The sequence below is a fragment of the Xiphophorus maculatus genome, chromosome 18, assembly GCF_002775205.1.
Source record: "Xiphophorus maculatus strain JP 163 A chromosome 18, X_maculatus-5.0-male, whole genome shotgun sequence".
Classification (NCBI taxonomy): domain Eukaryota; kingdom Metazoa; phylum Chordata; class Actinopteri; order Cyprinodontiformes; family Poeciliidae; genus Xiphophorus; species Xiphophorus maculatus.
Window position 1 is genome coordinate 11,405,721 of NC_036460.1, and position 24,574 is coordinate 11,430,294.

Genomic DNA, 24,574 nt, shown 5'->3' on the forward strand with positions numbered 1-24,574 from the left:
TTTTCATCTGTGAGAAATGAATTGAGGGCAGCAAGCGACAGGAAATTTATGTGAGTTACCATGAGTTGTGGTCTCTCTGACGTACCCTAAAAAACCTTTCGGTGTTCTGTACAGTAAGAGGAAGAGAGTAAGACATATCTGAAGTCAGATCTTTGGCAGTGGTTCAGGTTTTAGGTAGCAAATTATTCACATAGGAAAGTACTCGAAGAAGTTCAAAAGAACTTTGAAAATAATTTGTTTGTTTTTCTTGGATATTATTTCTTAAAAGTAATTACAAAACAATGCCTTCCCCTGTGATGTATAACATTTACAAACAAAATCAAAAATTCATTAAAGAAATTTCATTTTTGTTGATTTCAGGACTTGGTACTGATGGATAAGTGCTTTAATCTCACATTTAGTTTTACATTATTTGTCTGAATGTCTGTTCTCTCTGCAGCATCTGAGGAAAAAAGATTATGATGAGATTTTGTTTTATTTAAAATGAAAACAGTTGCTAAGGAAGGAGGTTTTATTCATAGCAAAACTTTCCATTAGTGTAAAAAAAATTCATAATACTTTTGAGACGCCCACACTTATACCACCATCCTACTGATGCATATCTGCCGTATATTTCAAATGTGGTGTAAGATACACCACAATGAATCACCCTCAAGCCTCTGATTCATTTGACTGTTGCATATAGAATAAGATGAAAATGGTCCAAATTATCGCCAATGAATACATGAGGGCGCAAATATTTCACTCAAATACTGTATGTGTGTTCACGTTCTCTTTTTTTTCTAATGTAGGACATAAACTTAAACTACAGAGAATTAAATAGCATCTTGATTAGTCAAATATTTGTAAATTAAAGAAAGCATCCTTAATACTGCCTGCCAGATTGTTGAAACAACATTTAGAAAGCTGTTCATTGCTTTCTTCAAGAATAGAAATAACTTTATTGTCCATATAATTTTCCTTCCTCTTGATGCAGCCACTTCGTGAAGTCCTTTATGTTGCAAAGCATTCGTAGAACATGGTGGAGCCACTCCCATACTTCACAGATGGGGATGTTCTCAGGCTTGCAAACTTCCACATTTGCACACCTCCAAATTAAAGTTTCTCCTCAGCAATAATGATGCTGCTTGTGTTTAAAGAATTAGGCAATGTGTGAAAAGCATATTGCTCATAGGATTTGATAGTGAACTAACGGGAAGTCATTTCTCAAGTTCTTGTTTTTATAGAAGTGTGAAATGCGACAACACTGTCCTTCGAAAACGGCTTTGACCTTTGCATGCACTCTGTGGAAGCCAAATCAAACCAGTCAGTGAAATAGGGTGGGTTTATGTTTCTTAAAGCCACAAAAGCCCCTGTTGACTTAATTTTCTGCTTCTACGTTTAAAGAGGAAGCTTCTACCTATTATAATAGAATAGAATAGAATAGAATAGAATAGAATAGAATTCAACTTTATTGTCATTGCACTGTCACAAGTACAAGCAACGAGATGTAGTTTGTATCTATCCAGAAGTGCTCTACGAGATATAAATATTTATTTACAGATGTACAAGACAATGTATGTATGGACTATAAGGGGTTATAGCAAAAAGATATATATATTGTGTATAAATATAAATATGGGAGCTGTATGCACAGATGATACAGATTATACAGAATATACAGAATATACAAGAATGTTAGGGAATGGATTATACAGTATATGTATATAATATAATACAAGAAAAATAATGGCAGATAAAATTTACAGATTGTATGTGTGTGTGAAGAAAACAGTCCGTGATGTGTGTGTGTGTGAGGATAGTCCATGTGTTATTGTTGTATGAGAGGATAGGGGAGTACAGTCCTTATAGTTTATGTTTTATGTCAGGAGGCGTTCAAAAGCGTGACAGCTGTGGGAAAGAAGCTGTTCCGGTGCCTGGTGGTTCTGGTCCGTAGGCTTCTGTAACGCCTCCCAGAGGGCAGGAGGGAAAAGAGTGTGTGTGCTGTTGTGAGTGGAGTCCTTTGTGATTTTCCCAGCCCTTTTCAAACAACACTTCCTGTAGATGTCCTTGATGGCAGGGAGCGGTGCCCCAGCGATGTACTGGGCAGTTTTCACCACCATCTGCAGCCCCTGCCGGTCGGAGACAGAGCAGTTCCCGTACCAAGCTGTAATACAGTTGGTGAGGATGCTCTCAATGGTGCAGCGGTAGAAGTTCGTGAGGATCTCTGAGGACAGGTGGTTCTTCCTCAGAGTCCTCATGAAGAAGAGGCGCTGATCGCCTTCTTAATGAGTTTGGAGTAGCTGGTCATCCAAGTCAGGTCCTTGGAGATGGACATTATTTAGCCATATCCTCTTTTTGCCATTGTTTTGCTAATTATCACTTCTGTGATAATAATTTGGATATTCTTGGGAAAGGATAGTTCTTTAACTTACTTAATTTTTCATGTAATCTTGGACATTTTTATCTGCATATTGGCTAAGAAAAGTAGATTGAGGCACTAGATATTTCTCATAATCTGGAAGCCCTGCTAAATGATCCAAAGTATTTCTCCTAATTCACCTTCTTTTCCCTGAGTCCAGTCAAAATCTGAAACATGACCAAAAACCTCCTCAGTTTAAATCTTTAATGTGTCTGACATAATTCATAGTTTTATGTTATGACAATTCAGTCCTTTGTTCCCAGAAAATACGGTTTCTGGGCTGTTTTAGAATTGCAAACAAAGCTTTCAGCTCTCAGTCTGCTGTTTTGGACTCTATTGATGATCTGTTTTTTTTTTTAAAGATGTTCTTGTTAACTTGCTGTTTTATTTCCTGTTTATTATATTTTCTGTTCCTTTTCTTATTTTCACTTGCTAGTCTCCCCATATACCTGGTCCTACTGTTTGTAACTAGAGCAGAGACAAACTTTGTAGTTAAATGAAAAGAATTTGTATCCAAATCTGACAAAAGTTTAAATAATTACCGTCTTAAATGTAAAAAGTGTATCGATTGGCTGCAGGTTGTCCCGAGACACATGGAGGTAAAGCTGTTTGTCATTAGCATAGCCATAACAATTAAAGCTGATCTTTCACAGCATGAATAAACGAAAAAGTGTGAGACCTAAGAGGGAGCTTTGTTGAACTCTGTATCTCACCTACATTTAGATACAGAGTTTAGAATAGAAAAGAAAACTAAAATATAATTTGAACAACCTAAAAACTGTTCTGCAGATACTGTTGTGAATCTATTAAGTAATATTTTGTGATCGACTGTGTCAAAAGCTGCACCTACAGTAGGTCAGTAGTTGTAAAAAGCTGGTAGAAACACAAAAGATTCATAGCTGTATTTCCATACTCCATACTTTCCAGATATTTATTTGTGAAAAAAAAAACAAACAAATGATCACTTTCAAGAGGTAATTAAGTACTTTAGCAACCATTTGTACGTATTTATTGTTGTGTTTGTCTCTGTACGTTGTGTAATAGAAAAATAAGAAAATTAACAAAATTAAATAAGTCTTTGTGGACTGTGTGAAAGAAGACACAGCCTTTCATCGCCTGTAACTGAAGCTTTCCAAAAAAAGCCACCACAAAGCAAAAATATCCACTTACATGACCAAATTGATGCTCCTTTATGCTGAACAGTCTATTTTACACACACACACACACACACACGCACACACACACACACACACACACACACACACACACACACACACACACACACACACACACACACACACACACACACACACACACACACACACACACACACACACACACACAAAAGCTAAAGTGATAGTGAGGTGCAACCCATTTCAGGTGGTATATAACAAGTAGCAGAACAATGAGATCCTTTTGAATCCTGCATGCAGGATGTGTATCCAGTTCAGTTGAATATCTGAATGTGATCAAAGATGCTTTTCTCTCCGGCCTGCAGTTTTGTCCTTTTGTTTCTTCTGAATATCGTAGATTCTGGTGAGTAAATGTGCTTTGGGGCACAACTGAATTTTTTGGGCATAAACAAAAAAACTTCTTTGTTGCCCCAGGTTTAACAACCAGAACAATTGGGTTAGCTCCCACACACAGCTCAGGTTTGTTATTTGGTGGATTATCTCATTTCCAGTCTTTGTTTTTTCACTTTTTAATTGGCAGGACGTATTCTGTCAAAGATTAATCAGCGTTTCCGTGACCTCCAGGCTCAGAGACACAAAGAGTTTTTTCTGACACTCCTTGCTAGCAAAAGTAAACCTCTTCAACATGTGAAGGAGGGCTGGATTCACCAGCCGCTGGACCACTTCAATCGACAAAATGTCAAGACCTTTACTCAGGTAACTTAAATATTTTTTGACTCTTCCATTGCTCCATATTTTTGTATAAATAAAAAAAAACTTTTTTTAAACACTGCATTTTTAATAATTTTTATCCAAGAAACATCTTTGCTTAACTTAGAGAGTTAATAGTTTTGTGGACATTTCTCTGTTAAAGCAATACGCAATCACACATGGTCTTGCTGGTTATTTAAAATAACTTAACAGGAAATAGTGAAAACCTTTCTAAGTATTTCCTGTAAATTAATGAGGAGTTACGTCTCAGTATTATGTGAAGACATGGACGACTGAATGGTTAACTTTTCTCTGTGGTGTAATGGCTTTTCAAGCTGGTTGCTATGGTAACTGCATTCTAAAAATATTCCATATGCCACAGCAATGTTTCATATGTATAAATATTAATGCAATGATCAGAATGAGTCACTTTACTGCTGAAAAAGTTTCTATTTGAGATATTTTGTGTCTCCGTGGTGATTTGAGGTTTTCTAAGCAACACGTTTCCTCACATTGTGCCTTTTAATCTGGAATCAAGCTCAGTGAGAGATTTGTTGCTGGATTAAATTCATAAAAATGGAATCTCAGGAGTACCATTGTTTGAATAATTATATAGTGCAAGTGACTGAACATACACTGCATCTGTATGTTCAGATGCACTGTTTGAACATACAGTACAGATAAACTTTCCAAAGTGAAAATGCTTTCACTTGGGAAAATGCCTCGTTTTTCCAAAGTGAAGCATTTGGTAAAGCTTCACTTTTTCCAAATTTTGATATGTTACAGCTTTTTTTCCCCATGGCATTAAATTAACCTCTTTCTCAAAATTGTTTGCTCAGCTGACAGTTCAGAAAGTGACATGAACGGGAGTTTATTTGCATGTTAAGTTTGTAACTGTGATCTGATTGCTCAGGACAGATTTAACTGCCAGGTGTGAATCGTTCTGCTAAGTGAGATTTATTATTAGCCAGCCAGATCACAGGACCTCACTCACACAGAATGCTGCATCCAAGCAAGAGCTACAAATGTGGCTTTTTGTAGTTTAAATAAAGACTAAACATGCTTCTGTTTTAAATATTATTGTATATTTATTACTTTGTTTATTTCTGTCTGCTTGTGTCTATCTGGGTCACAGAGATTCTTTGTAAACGAGGCGTATTGGCAGCGGCCCAATGGTCCAGTGTTTCTCTTCATTGGTGGAGAAGGTCCCATCTATAACTTTGATGTTCTTGCAGGTATCATAGGACACAGAAATCTTTATCCATTTATCTGTTCATGTAACACTTTGTCCTCACTTTACAAGTAAATAAATTTATTTTTGACAAATGGATGTCAGTAGAAGTCCTATAATATCAGAAATGATACTGTGAGCCTGGAGCAAGTTTGTACAGTGGTAAATTTGTGCTAAATTTACCACTAAACCTACCACTAAATTTGCTAAACAGCACCGGGAAACGAAAATGGCAACAAAAAATTCAATTACATACAAATAATTTGATCTTTAATCTCTTTTACTTTGAAAAATTATGTTAAACCAGAAATGTAATCTATGCATTCACCTTTATGACTTCTAAATGTAGCTTTTGCACAATATTGTATTAAAATATCAATCTTATAAAAGGACAGGGATAAATCAACTTGTTTTAAAACTCAAAATGAACCAAACATAATTCTTGCAAAACCATTATTTTCATTTTAACTAATTGAAATAGTGATAAAAACAAACACTGCAGGTGGAGAATAGCTATATATTGAAACTCATTTTAGATTTTAAATCTTCACTGTAATCTCTTAGGTTCAGTTTAACATAGTAATATTCAAGTGTAATATTTTCTATTTCTTTGTCCTAGTCAGGAAATTCATTTAGGGATGCTATTTTTAAAATTATTTGTGCAGCGTAAAGTTAGCTCATTTATACATTTGTTCTTTAAAAAAAAGAATCCTATTTGTCAAATGTCAAATTTTTATTTCAATATTTAATTCAGCTTCTTGAAAAAATTAGCAGATTCAGGTGAAACTGTGCTGAAACAGAGTTTGATAAAAATGTCAAAACACTAGTTTAAACCAGACTTTAAAATATTAAAGGCAGAGTAAAATCAAAGAGGACTCTAAATCGGTCATTAAATGTTATGTGTAAGGTAATAATTGGAACACTTTGCATCTGAATAACAACTCCTTTTTAACTTTTTAATCTTGCTTTCCTTTCCACATATTAAGTTCTTCCTAATGGTGGAAGAACTTCATGTCAAAGGCATGTAGTTCAGGAATACATGAATAAAAATCATGAGTTACAGCATAAGTAATTATAGACCAAACTTCAGTATAATAATTAGACAGACAGGCTTCATTTCAGATTTATAACCAAATATAATTTCACTTTCGAAATCTCTTTTTGCTCGTTTTAATAGCTTTGAAAACTCAGGTCTAAGTCAGCTCCATTCTGTTTCTTGTTTAAATGAATAAACTGAGTCTTTGCTGTGTTTACCATGTTTTTCTAGGTCATCATGTTGACATGGCTAAAGAGCACAGGGCTCTGCTGCTGTCTGTGGAGCATCGTTTCTATGGCGACAGCATCAATCCCGATGGCCTAAAAACAGAGAACCTGGCAGACCTGAGCAGCCAGCAGGCGTTAGTGTTGACTCTTCACCAGTGTGTGTGTCTGCATGCTTGTGTGTGTGTGTGTGTGTGTTTCCCTCCATCTAATTGTACTTTTTAGATTTTTAACCAGATTTTTGTGTGTTACATTTACCATTCTTATATGAAGAGAACAATTTCCCTGTAACTTCAGCTTATTCCAACTCTTTGGGAAATGACGGACATAAAGTCATTTTCAGCTACTCTAATAGATTCAAATGACCAAGTTCACTTTTCAGGACAGTAATTCAAAAATAGGAGAACTCTCCTTTAATCAGGACAAGGTCCAGCCTTGTTAAAGCCACTCAGTGTTCACTATGAAACTATGTGTGTGAAAGTCTTTCCACATCCTTAATATAGCGCTGTCATTATTACACTTAGAGCCATTTGCTTTTGCATGTATTTGTAGATGTTTTTATACTGTAACTTATGCAGTAAATAGACATACTTTAGGTCTAGTATACAGACCTAAAGATAACGTCAGTAAATATCTGCAACCTCACCTGGTTCTTTATAAAAATGGAAATTTCCCCTAAACCTACGTGGCAATTACTTTTTATTTGCAAAATTGTTTGAAGTCAACCATATAAAACGTTTTGGAGCATGAAAGACATCGTAAGGAAGCAAAGTAGCGCCACATCTCCATCTCCACCTCCATGTTTGACTGAAGCTATCACGTTCTCTTCTTGAAAAGCTGCTTTTGTTTTATGTCTGGTGTAACGAAACACCTTTAAGCCCTTACATTGATGTCATTTTTACAGTTTCTCTTTCTTATTGGTGACTCATAAACATTGACTTTAACGGAGGCAAGTGAGGCTTAACATGCTTAAGGGTTCCTTAATGAGTCATGATGTCCTCTTAGAGTAATTTTGGAAATTTTGTCCAGATTTTTAGATTGTGCTCTTATTTTTGATTCACTGGAGTCAGAAAGACAAACAAATACATTAGCAACAAATACACCACCTTTCCTGACTGAAGGATGTCAATAACTTAATCCGTTCTTGATATTTATTTTTATATCAGAACACTTCATGTAGTTTTTTGAAATTTTGGTTTCTAGTATTAATCAATGTTGCTGATGAAACTGAACTCAGCTTTCAAAAATCTCTACCTAGTCACTGTTAATTCATGATTTACTTAGAAGGTCAAAGCGTTTTCTTATTATGCCCACAATCAGATTACGGTACTTTTTTCCCATAAATTATCATCCTTCAGAAACTGCATTTGTATTTACTCAGGCTATCTTTGTTTGGTTTTATAATCTGAGACCAAACAAGAGAAAAAGAGCATATTTGGGTCATTTTCACTCTGTACTTTTATTCTCTTTGGTCCAGACTTGCCGACTTGGCTGCATTTCATCAGTACATCAGTCAGAGCTTCAATCTGAGCAGCAGAAACACCTGGATCAGCTTTGGAGGCTCATACTCAGGATCCCTATCCGCCTGGTTTAGAGGAAAGGTGCAGCACTTCACAAATGAATCTCTCACATTAATCAATGTTGTGGTTTCATCAATGTTACTTTAAAATGGCAAACTATATAAAAGAGAAACATTTATGAATTAATTCTAAACCTTTTTCTGAAATAATTCTTGCAATGTAATAATTTTCATCTTATCCAGATGTGATTAATGAGAAATATTTAATATTTTTCGCTGTTTGTGACATTGTGGACAACATGTTGAAACTTCTAGTCTTTATATTCTTTACCAGTATGAATATGATCTGACTTCACATGGAAAGGCTCAAGAGCAGCTTATTAAAATGACTTTGACCAACAGCTTCTTCTAGTCCTTTATTCAATATTCTCATTCTCTTCTATAATGCTTTCTGGCTATATTCTAATTTCTAAATGTATAATTTTAGTAAAAAGTTTCTTCAGTTGCCATGTAACGCAGTGATAAAAACAGATCATAGAGGCCTTGACAAATGTCGCTCGCTATTGTTGCTACTGTTAGTTTATTGCTTGTAAAGCTGAACAAGATATCTTTTTATGTCCAAAGTCTAGTTTTAGCTCATACTTCTGGACTGAAAAACAAGAAAAATGTAACTGGACATCTTATGATAATACGGTTGTTAGGCAGGAAACATGTCAAGTGATGACCAAACTCCTCTGGAAAAACTGCTTTTACCTGTTTCATGTTTCATAATGAATGAAACTTGACACATTTTCTTTCTTTAGAGGCTTCACAGGTAAAAACAAAACAACAACAACAAAAAAAAACTGTGGATAAATGCAATACAGTTACTTAATAGATTTTCTGTGTCCATTCTTGTGTTGCAGTTTCCAAATCTGGTGTATGGAGCTGTGGCCTCCTCTGCTCCTGTGAAGGCAAAGTTGGATTTTGCTGAATATAGCAATGTACGGAGTCTGTGATTTACAATCTACCAAGTGAACCTTAAAACTACATTTTAAGAAACTGATTTAACAATATAACTTTGGATTCCCAGCCTGTGGCTGCAGCAGAAATAACAGAAGTGTCTGTGGTAGCAGATTCCAGTCTGGAACTTTGTGTTTCCTCCTTACTCACGCCTGCCATTCCCTCCGTCTCAGGTTGTCGGCTTGGGCCTGATGAATGAGGCTGTTGGTGGCTCAGAGAAGGTGTGAAGGCTGCCACCTGGTTGTCTATTCATCATATGAGAACCATTAACTTCCTCTCTGTGTTTGTGTGGAGTATATTCAGCTCCATCTTCTGTCTGCAGTGTCTGGCTAAAGTGCGGGAGGCATTTGTTCTTGTCGAAGCAATGCTGTTGGATGGAAATTTCACCAAGGTGGCTGGCGACTTCGGCTGCTGTCAGACTCCCAAAAGTCCTGATGATCAGGTGATGACTCATCAAAAAGAAAACACTTGATCGCTTCAACTCTGGGTTGATTTCACAGCTTTTAAGATTAAATGGCTTTTTATGTAAGCTGTAATGTGGATATTTAGACTAAGTAGTCATTATTTCAATACAATAAAGATAGCTGGAAATTTTGATCAACTTTTCAAATTACTTTACCTTGGGCGCTGGTCATTTCATCTCAACGCTACTTCGAGAAAGTCTAATTTCGCTCCTTATTTTTTCTTTTTTGGGAATAAATGAAGCAATCGGCTTCCAGATGCTACAAAATTTAATATTTACTACTTCTTCCCATTTTGACAACTGACAAGCATAATTGTCTACAATTAATTTCTGATCTGCTGTAATAAAATGTGACGCTATGACTCAAATAAATAACAAACCAGCTGCTTAAAGAAAATCTCCTTAAAGTCTGGAGCACAATTTATCGTATTTCAAGGAAGTTAATTAATCTAAACCAAAAAACCTCAAAATAAGACCGAATTCAAAAGATTCAGAAAACAATTAAGTTGACTATATAAATATGTCAAAAAATGTTGAGTCAAAAAATGCTGAGTTAAGTTGATTTTTATAGTAATAAAAATCACTTCGTAAAAGTGCAATATTTATAGTAATAAAAAATCAGCTTAACAAAGGTTTAAATACATGGGTAGAACATGATTTATTGATAGACAAATTTAAAAAATGAAAAAATGACCAAGAGCGATTTAGCCCATGTAGTGTCATTAGTTTAGCTTGATGTATTTTAGTTGTTTCGTCTCATTTGTTTTGCAATCTTCTGATTCAGATACATGTCACAGACAAATGCACCTACAGAACACTTTGCTCACACTTCCTTTCTTCAGATGGAGTTGATGCAAAACCTGGCTGACATCATCATGGGAAGTGTGCAGTACAACGAAGAAGGAGTGTTGATGTCGATAAAGGAGCTGTGTGGTGTTATGACCAAAACAAGTCATAACGCCACACAGGAGGCAGAGATGGAGGCCTACAACCGCCTTGTGAAACTCTCACAGGTTCAAATGGCTTTTTAAGGTCTTTTTTAAATGTTCATGTTTAGACATGACCACTAGAGGTCAGCACAGAGTCATTTCAGTGAATATCTCACTGAGGCTTAAGATATGGTGGTGCCAGTAAGAAATCATTTTAGAAAATGTGGATATTACAGGTACAGATAATAAATAATGGAATGTTTTGTAAAAGTGCAATATTTCTTGCCAGTCATCTCAGAAAGTGGTGTGAAGTTTTATTTCTTATGATTATGAAAACCTAAAATTCAGTGGCTCAACAAATTTAAATAATGTGACAAAGCTCATTAATAAAAACATGGTGTCACGTCCTAATCAGCTAATTAACTCAAAACACCTGCAGCAATTTCCTGAGCCTTTGAACAATCTGTTACTCTGGGTCAGTGAGCTATGGGGAAAACTGCTGACTGAGTGTCAGCAGTTTTGTGGCTCAGTTTTGTGGTGTCCAACACCACAAAAGATTGTTCCTGAAGAACCTGGTTGCTTGCAGAGTTCTGTATACCAGCACATTAATAGAAAATTGAGTGGATGGAAAAAGTCCCCAAGCAACAGGAAGAACCTCCGCCCTGGGAGCTTTGTGACCACACACAGATGAATCCTAGACATGAGCCACAAATGCCACATTCCCTGTGCCAAGCCACAGAGAACCGGAGAAAACATCAGAGGTGTCTTACACTCTGAGTAGAAAAGGAACTGGACTGTTGCACAATGGTCCAGAGTCTTACTTTCAGATTAAAGTAAATTTAAAGATCAAGGTCCCAGAGTCTATAAGAAGAGTGAAGAGGTACAGAAACCACTCTGCTTTAAGACCACTGTGAAGTTTCCACAGTCAGTGATGGTTTTGGTTGCTGTGTCATCTGCTGGTTCTGGTCCACTGGGTTTTCTGAAATCCACAGTCAGTGCAGCCGTGTACCTGGAAATTCCAGAGCACCTCATGATGATTTTATTTTCCAGCATAACTTGGTGCCATCCCACACAACCAAAGGTACCAAAAGCTGGTTCCGTGACCATAGTGTTCCTGTTTTTGATTGGGAGATACCAAACTCCCCTGACCTTTAACCCCTTAGAAAATCTACGGGCTGTTATCAAGAGGAAGATGTGGCAGATGACCTGAAGGCAGATATCAAAGCAATCTGGGTTTCCTCTACACCTACACAGTGTCACAGGCTGATTGCCTCTTTGCTATGGCACGTTGATACAGTAATGAAAAATGCTAAAGGAGCATAGACCAAGTACTGAGTGCATATGGATGTTCATATTTTCTATAATCATAACATTAGCATTTAAAACATTGATTTTTGATTGGACTAATGTGGTATTCTAACTTTCTGAGACACTGAATTTTTAGGATTTCTTTAATGAATTTCCATAAAATGACAAGAAATTTTGCACTTTTGTGCAATATTAAAATTTTTCTAGATGTACCTGTAAATGAGTAGCTCTAAGGTAAAATGATTTGTGTGTAAATATGTGTAGATGTACCACTCCAACTCTGATGAATCGTGTCTGGACATTTCTCATGAGAAAACGGTGAAGGAGCTGAAGGACGTGTCTCACAAGAACCGTAGAAGAGCAGAGAGACAGTGGACTTACCAGACCTGCACTGAATTTGGCTTTTGTACAACACACACACTCAAATAATCACTGAAATATCACTCCTCCTGTATATTGAACCTTCTTTTCTGTTGCTCTTGTAGATCAGACCTGTGAGGACACTACCTGTCCGTTCTCTGGCATGGTAACCCTACAGGCTCAGACTAAGATCTGTTCCAAGGTGTTTGGTATTTCCCAGCATTCTTTGCCTTCACGCATCGCCTTCACAAACAGCTACTACGGAGGAGACAACCCCAACACATACAGGGTCCTTTATGTCAATGGTAAGATTCTCTTCATTGAAGGAAAAAAACATGCAGCAAATGATTGAAGCTCCATACCACAGTAAGCAGAAACAGACCCATTTTCTGGACAGTCAACCGCAGCAAGAAAGCTGTCTGTTGTGACAAGATTAGATAAGAAAACAGCATAGCAGGGTCATTAAATACATCTGTATCATCATCACCGCAGGTGGAGTGGACCCATGGAAGGAGCTGTCAGTGGTTCAGGCCAGCAGTGAGGGATCTCAGACAGTTTTCATTAAGGACACTGCACACTGTGCTGACATGTCGAAGGAAAGACTAACAGACCGCCACTCACTCAGGGAGGCGAGGCAGGTACGGTCTCCTGACTGCTATCAGTGCCGAGTATAATACGGTACCTTGGAAAAATATTCAAACCATATTACTTTACTACCATAAACTTCAATGTATTTTCTCAGGACTAAATAGCTAGAACTTGAGACTCGATATATTGGTGCTACCATCGGTATGAGTCGATTTAGCCATTTTTTAACTTATCGATATTAGTGCAATAAATGGTACTGGGCCAATATTAACAACCAATATTTGTTTCCATCGTGTTGCTGGAGGGGGAGGAGGTTGGTCATGTGATAGTGTGATGTGATGGTAACCATCACTAAATATTGGTTATTGACCATAAAAGCTATATGAATGTCAGATATCGATATTGGCCCAAGTTTTCACATCAGTCCATCCCTCTGCTAGAACAAGATAAGGTAGAGCACATATATGTTTAGTTGGTCATGTTTAAAAGTTTACATGATTTCTACTTATTTTTCTTTTTACAAGTAAAACTCTAAAAGTATTCAACTACTTTCTGTCTGATATTCTAAATAAAATTTGTAATTTACGTATAATGAACAAAACAAAATCACCTGTGGCCTCATCTCAGTAGCCTTTATTTTGGTTTTGCCACATTGTGAAAGTCAAATGTTAACTTTTGTTCTAGAAAAGAATCACACTTAATTTGGATCTGAAAAAATTTAATATCAGAAAAAAACATACTCTTAGAGTCATTGGAAACTTCAGCATCTTTTACTTTAAGATTAAACATAAAAATGAATCTTGTATATAAGGACATTTTAAGCACAATATTTTCCTGCTTTTCTTTTCTCAGGAAATTGAGAACCATGTTGCCAGCTGGTTGAGGACAGACGCCCTGGAGAAAATGACAAAATCAGGAGCATAATTGTAATCAGTGATGTTAAAGCCAGATCAGCTCTTATCATTGTTTTCTGAAACTGAGAGAATCTGACTGCTTTCCTGCATTTCCTCTTGTTGTGTCCATAATAATCTCAGCTCTGCAGTCAACCTCTGTGCTTGTGTGATTTGGATGCTGCCGTTAGCATTTTGTGATATTAAAAAAGTCTTTTTTTGTGGCTTTTACAAGATTCACTTGCTGCTGTTACACAATTTTATCACTAGGGTGTGGTGTTGCAACTTTCTAAGAAAACTCTGAAAAACACCCAATATTAAAGTTTGGAGCCGTTAATCTGCTGTTTTTGATTAAATGCAGTAAGCCTGTCATGGTGGAACATTTTGGTCAGATTTGTTTAGTTTTTCTCTATAAGAAAAAATAAAAAGTGAAAATAAACCAGAGTGCTGTGTCTGACTTTTTCCAAGGAGGCGACACAGTTGAATTTCTAACATCAAGAGGAATCATGAAGATTCGGGGTGTATTTGAGGAGAAAAGGTGAGGGGAGAACCAGTTGTCCCAAGGCCATCTGTTTCCGTGTGTGTGTGTGTGTATGTGTGTGCATGTATGCGTGAACCTCTCAACAGGGGGGTCATAAGTGGGAGGTCATGACCCTGCTGACCTCCGTGGGAGTGAAGCTCATCAATCAACTAGAGGTTGGACAGAACAGCAAGGGGGCACACACAGGCACACACAGGCTTTATAACACACACTGATACTGTAACACACACACACACACACACACACACACACACACAGAAACACCGATCTGGGATTGAACATGTTAAAAAAGCACATTTAAATCATGGTTTGACAATAGCAAAAATTTAATTTATGGAATAAAAACTAAAATTTGATATATGTTGAGACTAAATATTTGCTCATCCACCTAAAGCTCAGGTGTTATCGCACATCAGGGGTCAGTTGACGAGAAGAAAGGAGTTTTAAACAGCATTCCTTTATTTTGCATCTTGCTTCAAACAATCTTTATCCCCTCAATACAGCAAGCTTACACACACACCCCCACACCCACATGCACACACACACTTATACAAACTCCACAAGCTGCTATCTGGATTATCAGCCAGCACTTGCAGAGCGACAGGGAATGCTTTTTCTCTCTTCACCACCGTTCTTCCTCCTCCTCCTCCTCTCTCTCTGCAGCCTGTCCTGTTGATCAATGAGGAAGTTCTTGGGCCTCAACTATTAATCAGAGCCTATCGGCTATCTGTCCGCTGAGCCAACCAATCACGGCTCTCCGACAGCTGGGCCATGAAAAATGTGGCCCTGGTGGATGAAGGGGAGGAGGTTGGGAGGTGGAGCGAGGGGGGGGGGGGCAGCGATGGGGTCGTGAAGAAGAGGAGGGAGGTGAAGAAGCACTCCATCTGAACCGAGTCAGGTCACGGCTGCACAACCGCTCTTAACATGGAGACGGCCTCTACACACAGAAAGTTCATGGGTTTCATTATAGAGCAGTGCGATTAAATTTTCTGAGTCAAAATAACAAAACTCCAGTAAGTAAACTGTGTTTTCTTGGTGTCTCTGCAGCAGAAAGCTCCTGTGAGAACTTTTCCTCATGTCCAACACCAAGACTTGTCCTTCCCCAATACGCCACCGTCTCTTGTCTGCATAATCACAGTTGCTCACACTCATCCATTCACATCTTATTGCCATGATTGGATTACATCTAATGCTATTACGCCGCTCCCATCTCTCCCCCCCTGACCCCCCCATTGCACCTCAGTCTACCTCCTCATAGATTTCTTGCAGATGTTATTAGAGTCTGATACGATGCAGGTCTCCCCTCCTTTCTCCAACCCCATGTTTTGGATTTATGAACCCCTCAGACTTCTCTCCTTTAATCTGTCTCTCCTCCTCCTCTCCCTTCCTGCGCCCGTCCATCCATCATTCCCCGGCTTGGTTTGGGCGGAAGAGTATTAATCCCGCCATCCCATCTCTCACTCCTGTGGACAGATGAGAAGGTGGAGGAGAAAAATGTGGCCTGGAGGAGGAGGGGTAGAGGGTAGGAGCCCTCCGATTACTTTTCATAACATTTCTGTAGCATTGTGGGAAATTATGATGAGGCATGGCAAGTGTTCGTACCTTCAACAGGTACACGCGGGGATAATTTTGCGCTGGTTCAGGATGCAGTGCTGTTTGGAATTATTTGAACTTGAACCTTTTCACAGTTTTTCCAATCAATAACAATAAATCTCAATGTATTTCATTAGGATTTTATGCTGCAGATCAACATATATTAGCACATAACAGTGAAGAGGAAGAAAAACATCTGGATTTCAAAAGTTTGAGCATGAATAAATCTGAAAAGTGCGGTGCATCTTCAGCCTCCTGTGACTCAATACTTTGTTGAAGCACTTTATTGTAGGAATTTTGAACGTCTGTGGACTGAAATTTTTGTCCAGTTTCTTTTGCACCATTGCTCCTGCTCAGATGGATTGGGTGAAGAACATCTATCACTGCAGATTCTCAATTATACAAGGCCAACATGGATGTGCTTTGACTACATTGTAGTTCTTTCTGTGTGTTTCGGATCGTTCTCCTGCTTTAAGTTGAACCCCCTCCACAACACGCAACACACACTGTGCCGAGCTCCTGCAAAACTCCCTCCCCTTCAGAATATCCAGGGCCGGATATACAAGGATTTGGGCCCCTGGCCCGGTTGTTTTCAAAGATATTGATTATAACTTCATCATTTTTCAAATATTTGAATATAGTTTATATATATAAAATCCCAAAGTATTAATAGAACTGATCTAATTTCAGCCTATGAGTTTATATACAGCATGATTTTTGCATAAGATGCATTGATTAAAAATAATAAATAAGTAAATTAATAAAAAACCTTTCAACCCTCCTTGCCTATCAGAAAACCTGGAACCCTGGGCTACTGCCCCTGTAAACCTTTTCTAAAATTTGTCCCAGAGTATACATCACGGTGTTTTGACTGGTTTAGTTAACACAGTGCGCACGGCAGAGAGGAATGACCATTACGATCTCACAAGTTTGAAGGAGGATGAAATAATGATTGATGAGCTGCAACATCTCATTTTGCACCAAGAACCACTGAAGGAAACAACAACAACAACCTCTGAAGTAGAGCCTTCTTAACAAAATGTAAACAAGAATTAAGTGGTGCCAGATTTCAGTGGTTGTTGGATTTCTCCTTTGCCATTGGAAAAAAACATGCTATTTCTTCCACTAGCGTGAGCCTCATGCAGTATTTTTCGGTTGTATTTGCCCAGAATGTCCTGAGCTAAAGTTCACTTCCTGCTTTTGGAGAGATCACTGTTCCTCTTGCATTCACATAATAACTTCAACCGAACTGAGACCTCAGCAAACTCACCATAGATAGCTTTTTTGGTTTCATCAGAGTCCAATTCACACATCCTCAAGTGAATAGGACTTGCAAACAAACCAGAGTTTGATTAAAGCGGAATGAACAGCGCTAATGTGAATGCATCCTAAATTACACACGGGTGGGGTCTATTTATTAACGTATTCTGTACTAATCAGGTGATTTTTGATGGCATTTGGTTGCACTAGATTTTATTTTGGGGCAACAGATAGGAGCTAAGTACAAATGCACACCACAGTTTTTATGTTTTTATTTGTAAAAACCTTTGAAAATCGTCATTGCCCTTCGTCATATAATACTTCATGCTGAGCTATCACATAAAATCACAATTAAATACATTGAAGTTTGTGGTTGTAATGTGACAAAAATGCAGAAAAAGGAAAGGTATGTGAAACCTTTTGAAAGATATTAGGTATTCAACTAAAAGAATAACTTGTTATATGAATCTGTGCCCTGCAGCCTGCATGTTAAACTGGCAATGACAAACTCTTACTCTTTTGGTGTTCAGTCAAAAGATTGTGTCCTAATCAAGCTGATGTCGGTCCTAAACACACTCTCAGACAGAACCGGGGAGCTTTAAGGAATCCAATCAGTTCTGGAAAATCAATTGTTCAGTTCAGGGTATTTAATATGCTGAGCCCCTGCACACTAAATTCACTGAAACTGGGAAGAAGAAGGGAAGACACCTTTGACCAGGAGTCAAGGAAAAGCCAATTCTCTCCAACCCTCCTACCCTTCCCCTCCACATCCTGGCCTGAGCAGTGGCAGGTAGATTAAGGGGGGTGATAGATGCCCCTCTCTGTATCTCACTCTCCCTCTCCCCACCCCCACCACCCACCCAATCCCCCTGCTCCCTCCATCCCATCCATCATGGCGGCTGGTGTAATTGCGGCTGCGTGGGGCTGGCAGAGGCAGCCTCCATCCATCTCCTTAACAACAAACAGTCATGAGGACGGATGGTGCTGCACTCCCCAGTTAATCTCCATCTATGAGGGAGGAGAGCGAGTAAGAGAGGGAAGAGGAGGGAAGGAGGGAGGGATAGTGGAGAAGAAAATAATACTAAAAACTAAAAAAAAAAAAAGTAAAGGGGAAGGCAGAAGGAGTGGAAAATTGGTCACATGTTTCACTTCAGCAGGTAAAAACATCTAAAGATGAATGACCCAGGTGGCTGCAATGAGAGAATCTGGAGGGGAAAGTTTGCAAACAGGCTGCAAGAGCAGTTCAATAAGGGAGGATAAGCCTGGAGAGGGCTCCAGGGGAGCTGGGAGGGGGGGGGGGGGATTTATTCCAGTATTTAACAAGAATACCCAGAATCTGGAGACGGTTCCATTTCTCTCTGTATTCGAACCACTTTCTTTTTCTTCATCCTCCCTTTCTCCTTTTACATCCCTCCATTAGTCTGATCCCCACCGCTCTGTTACCAACGCAGCCAGACTCAGTTCACAGTTGTCTGATGTTTCGGCTGCTTGGGCGTTGCTGCCAGGGGTCATGGCAGCCAGATTTCCTTTATGGCGGAGTCACCAAAGTCAACAAGGCTGGGTGGCCTTCTGAAGTTCAGTAAAACTAGACCTTTGTGGCAAGATGATCAAACTGTGGAGGATGGATTACCATGTGAAACAGCTGGAACCGTGTATGTTTGAAGAAACAGAATCATGCTGAGAAGGATCTACAGAAGGAAAAGAGCTGTTTGAATATCAGCTAAATCTAACATTTCACAACATAAAATGAAATGAAAGATGATGCATCTTTAAATAAGAGGAAAATAGACACACACACACACACACACACATCTACTTCTGTGCTTGTTGTGTCATGTTTTGTAGCCCTGGGAATCGCCTGGAGGGACTCCCAACTTAGAAAGGGAACAGCAGGACACTGACCTTCCAGCAGGCAAGCAGAGCCCACACACACACACACACACACACACAAATTACAGTGCATGCATTCCAGAGCCTGCTGTTGTGAACACACATTTATGCTGGTGTGGGCACACACTCACCTGGCCTTGGTGGGCGTAGAGCAGCGAGCGTTCAAGCCTTGACAGGAAGTGACAAATAACTGCAGCAGCCTTGACTTGCAGAATGGCCCTGCACAGAGGACCTGGCTGACTGATATTTAACTCTGTGGTGCAGAAAATGAGCCTATTTTTTTACAGGGGGTTTCTGCAATAGAATGCAATCACATAAGCCTGAATAAACCTGTGTGTTTGCCCTGACTCAAGAATCACCTTCATCTAAAGTTGTTAGAAGCAAATGCTGTTCAAAATATTACAGATGTCACGTTGAAAATTTATGGTTAAAAAAATATTTATTCTTTGAAATACTTCTTAAAAAAAAATCCAAAACCTGGGAAGTTTTGTTATTGACTTGTGAGGTTTTTTGCCACATAAAGACTTGTTTTGCAGCAGATTTTTCAAAATGTTGCAGTCAAAGTGCAACATATTTTTGAGCTTTATTTTTTGACACAACATGTTCTTACAAAAAAGTTTCAAATATTTATGTGTCGGAACAGAACGACTGTATGAACCAGCAAAACACGTTAAGCTAACATATGGAAAATACTTTGAAAGGTTGGATTTCTGAGTGGTGGTAAAAACTCATTGAGACCGCAAAACAGTGGACGGAGCTGAAGGCTAACCAGAAAAAAATTGAGTTTTTACACCAACAAATTCATGACTATTTTAAGGTTTACTTTTGCACATAATGCACAACCCGTAATTGGCTATGCAACACCACTTTCCCTTTCAATAAAATAAGCTAGTATATTTTCACAGTTCTCATTAACCATTTTATGGCGTCCATCCCAGCATCTGAGAATTTCTTGTAGCCCTCCAAGATTTTTTATTTTATTTGATCAATCTTTGATTTGTCTGAGATAATAAGAAAATCCTGCCGTCAGCATGCAACAGCTTCCACTATGTCGTAAAACAAATTTGCGTCAGTGCCCAGTGAACTTTAGTTTGGCTTGGTTTCTTCTGGCATTGTCCATTTCCTGTCTTCCAACACTCGTCTTCCCTCGTTTATTGCCTTTCCCACAACAATGATAAGAATAAGAGTAAAGGCTGAAGCCTTTGGAGATGTTCTATGTAATTAGGCTTCAGAATTGTAACAAAGTTAAACGGTTATTTCGGGGCATTTAAACACCCAAAATTAAATAATTTGTTTTATTTGAGGAAGTAATTTAAACCCATAGATAATAACACTTTTACAGGCATTTTGGTAGGCGTTGGTATTCAATTTTCTCATTACTGCTGAATAATTATAACATTTTTAATTTAAAGATAATTTTTATTATGTTGATATCAAAATTCCAATTTGTTTGGACCTCAACTCTACAATATCAAAGCATTTTAATAATTTAGCACGCAGATATTTGATAACTTACAGTGTCTTTCTTATTACATTGGCTCGTTGCCATCTATCATGGACAACAACAAATTGACTTAACCAGAGTTGTTATGTAGGCTAATATTATAAACCTGACTTTTATGTTACTTCAGTGTAACCTTTGTTGTCAAATAATTGATTAAAGAGAACAGTAAGGTTGACATGTTTATATGGGTTGTATACATTAATAAATACATGAGATTACTAGAAGCTTGAGCTCCTACTTGAGGAAGTTTCTATGTTGAAGCAGAAATTTAAGTTTGTCCTCAGTTTTCTTCACAGTGTTAATGTTAAAGTCAAACTAAAACCTGAGCCAAGTTGTGTTTACATCTCACATTGTTAATGTTTTGGTAATGTGTCATGTGCAAATCATAAATTTAGGCACAAATATTTCCAATTTATTTTTAGTTTGAACAATAAACCAGATGATTTCATGGAAACAGCAGTGAAGGTGATTGTTAGCTCTGATTCTGTAGCAGAAGTGGATTCTCTGCACCCATAAAACCTGTTTCTGCATATTTTAATACAGTGTCTGCAGCTACTAACTGATCACAACTTGTAGGTTTTACATGTCAGTTTTGATCACTTTGGGCTGAAAATGCTTATGAGCCATTTTTCGTTATAAACATTTTTTTTTATAACTTCTATATAATTACCATATTATAAATCTACAAACTATAAAGTTTAGAATGCAAACATATTAGCTAAAACTATTTTTTGTTATTAGATTAATTCAATATCTTTAAATTACATTGGAAATTAAAACAGTATATTTTAAACATTGGTATTAGATTTAGATAGTTTTTCATTTTAAAGAAATACTGATTTAGATCTACCCAAATGAAATCTGTGCAAATCGTTACAACAATGTTATTTGTTCACTTCTTATAATGTGTTTTATTCATGTAGGAGCAAGTTTCTGATAAAAACCGACTCATCCTTGTCGCATTTTTATGGTAATGAGACTAATCGTCGTGTCTATATTATAGCCTGTTAGATAAATGTAGAAGATTTATGGTCCGATTCATCTCAATAAAACAATCAGCTCTGCGCAGGACGCTTCCATACGGGAGATAAATGTAAATCCTTGTAAACATGAACTTTGCTTCAGCGTCAATCCTTTCCATTCCAACCTGTTGGAGTAAAAAACACGCCTGGGATCGCCTTTTCCAGATCACTGACGCAGCTCTAAGGCTGCATTATAGCGGCTCGGTGTAGGAGGGGTCGAGCGCTGTGATCAGCCCCGCAGGAAACCCGCACCCCGCGGAGTTAAAAGACCCCATGGCAGCACGGACGGGACGGTGCAGGGGCTCCGGTCACAGACGGCCCCTCCGTCAAACAGCATGCCGCCCACATAGACTCCTGCCCCGGCCCGCTGATGCCCTCCACGTCGCTGCTGATTGAAGTGCAGCAACCCCTCACAGCAGGGCCGGTCAAAGAGCTGCGTTTTGGATAATTATTATGTTACTTAGGTGTCATTTACACCACAAGCCTGGAAGTTTGGCTACCTCACTAACATGTGAAAGGCCTTTTTCTCACCTACTGTGTCTCTTTGGTTAAAATTAAACTTTCCCACTTTCAGAGTTTTGTTTTTTCTTTCATTTCTTTTTTTCTTCTTCTCAATAAACAAGAAGACCAAAGGGGGACATTTGGAGATGTGTCAAAAGGCTGGTCTTTAATGAATGTCTACAAAAACAAAAAACAATTTGAAAGCTCTCTGTCAGTCAACAAACACGTTTCAGATTTATTTATGACCTTACAGTAGGAGTGACCTAATTAAAGTTCTTTAATTAGCCTTAAAATGAAGCTTAAATGAGCCCTCAGACATGAAAACAACCATTCTTTTAAGGTGCATAAATCACCAAACTAATAAAGTATTTTCTTTTTAATTTATGGGTAAAGTCCTGATTTTTGCAGGTTGTGGGACTGTGTGTGTTGGATGTAAAGCTGCAGCCTAATCACAGAATTGATTGTCCAGTCCAGATTTTCCTGGAGTATCTTCAACATCAAACTCTACAGAGAGAATTATTACGATTCTCCTCTGGAGCTTCAGCCTGATGAATCTCTCATAGCTGCAGGGAAGATGAGGGGAAAAGGGAGGAGCAGATGAAGGGATCAAATCAGCGCAGAGCTGCAGAAGTACAATGAGTGATATGGCTCTCTGTCCAGGGTGTCCTTTTCATGAGGGCAGCACAAGAAGTCAAAAAGAAAGAGAAGATTATTGATTGGTAAGTTGGAACTAATTTCTTTTTGTTGCTTTCTGTGCATCCAACTAACACCAGATTAGAGGGTTATTTCGCTACTCTCACCTGAACCAGAGTCGCTGATGGGTCAATGGAAGTGCTGAGAAGTTAGAGGTGACCAGAAACATCAGAACTGGACCAACAAAGCCAGGTTTCCTCTTAAATCAGAACACATGGCACCAAGATGCACCATGGGAAAAAGGTGAACCATCAGAGGCAGTATTATGCTTTGGGACTTGCTGATAAACGTGGCATCTAGCCATTAATTTGTCCATTAATTTCACTCATACCACCTAAACACCATGTTCCCCCTATTGATTGAAAGTCTATTTCCTTATGATTATTGCCTCTTTCATCTGCATAATGGATGCTGCCACAAACCAAAAATGGTTCATGAACGCTTTCAAAAACCCAGCAAAGAGCATCGGCAAACGTTAGATCAACTCTACTAGGTAGGTGGTTTGATTTATTTATTTTAAACAGGCTTTTAAAAACAAGAAAATAATCAGTCAGTAGGACAGAGAAAACATGTGCATACATTACCAAGAGAAAAATAATTTTTCCTACTCTTTTTCTGTTGTTTTTTTCCCAAAAAAGATATAGGAAGACATGAACACTTATTTAATCTTACCCCTTATCTCAGTTCAATGAAATAGGTGGTCATAGAGCTAGAAATATAATTACTCACTAAATAAACTTTTCAGCTTGTTAGAAGCACTAATATTCTGTGGCATTCAGTTTTGTATTACTTTCTTCAAATCTGAAGTTTACATACATTAAGTTTAGTCTGTCCCTGAAACACTTGGGAAAATCCAGGCGATGTAATTACTTAAATAAATATAAATCCTAGTAAATATAACACTTCAGCAGTAATCCTTTCATTTAATCGACTAGAGTGAAACAATTCATTGGCGACATTTAAGATAAATGAAGACACCGATGCATACAGGTTCAGTAAGAGTAAAAATGATGGGAATGTTCAACCATCATGCAGCTAAGGAAGTTAAAAGTTATGCTTTAAAGATATGAGCCTGATTTTGTGTGAAATGTGTCAAAAAAACTGCAATTAAAAAAAAAGACTTACTGAAGAAGCAGATTAAAGTTGGTTTGAAGTGTCATTAGCCAAAATGAAATGAGTCCTGAGCTGAAAAGTCACTCAGAGACCAAGAATCTATTTACTCCTAAACAACAACAAAAGTCAGATTAAAGTTTTACACATAATTTCACCCAGCTGTGCAGCATGGAGGTGGCAGCATCATGCTGTGTTAATGCTTTGATGCAGGTGGAATATCAGCATAGATCAACTCATGAGATCAAGATGCAAATATATCGGAACTACACCTATTAAGAAAACTGTATATATACAGTACAGACCAAAAGTTTGGACACACCTTTTAATTCAATGAGTTTCCTTTATTTTCATGACTATTGACATTGTAGATTCACACTGAAGGCATCAAAACTATGAATAACACATGTGGAAATATGCACTAAACAAAAAAGTGTTAAACAACTGAAAATACCCCTTATATTCTAGTTTCTTCAAAGTAGCAACCTTTTGCTGTGATTACTGCTTTACACACACTCTGCATTTTCTTGATGAGCTTCAAGAGGTAGTCACCTGAAATGGTTTTAACTTCATAGGTGTGCCCTGTCAGGTTAATAAGTGGGATTTCTTGCCTTATAAATAGTCAT

At 38.0% G+C, this 24,574-nt stretch overlaps 1 protein-coding gene across 1 annotated transcript; it reads left to right on the forward strand.

Moving 5' to 3' along the window:
* Positions 1–3,852: 3,852 nt before the first annotated feature.
* On the forward strand, positions 3,853–14,273 carry LOC102225722 (thymus-specific serine protease-like). The gene is made up of 13 exons (XM_023351887.1): positions 3,853–3,937; positions 4,115–4,290; positions 5,420–5,519; positions 6,783–6,912; positions 8,253–8,376; positions 9,200–9,277; positions 9,470–9,517; positions 9,619–9,738; positions 10,602–10,772; positions 12,261–12,402; positions 12,482–12,661; positions 12,849–12,994; positions 13,797–14,273. Exons 1-13 carry the CDS (start codon positions 3,877–3,879, stop codon positions 13,866–13,868), a joined length of 1,548 nt encoding a protein of 515 aa, XP_023207655.1. The 5' UTR covers positions 3,853–3,876; the 3' UTR covers positions 13,869–14,273.
* The last annotated feature ends 10,301 nt before the right edge of the window (positions 14,274–24,574 follow it).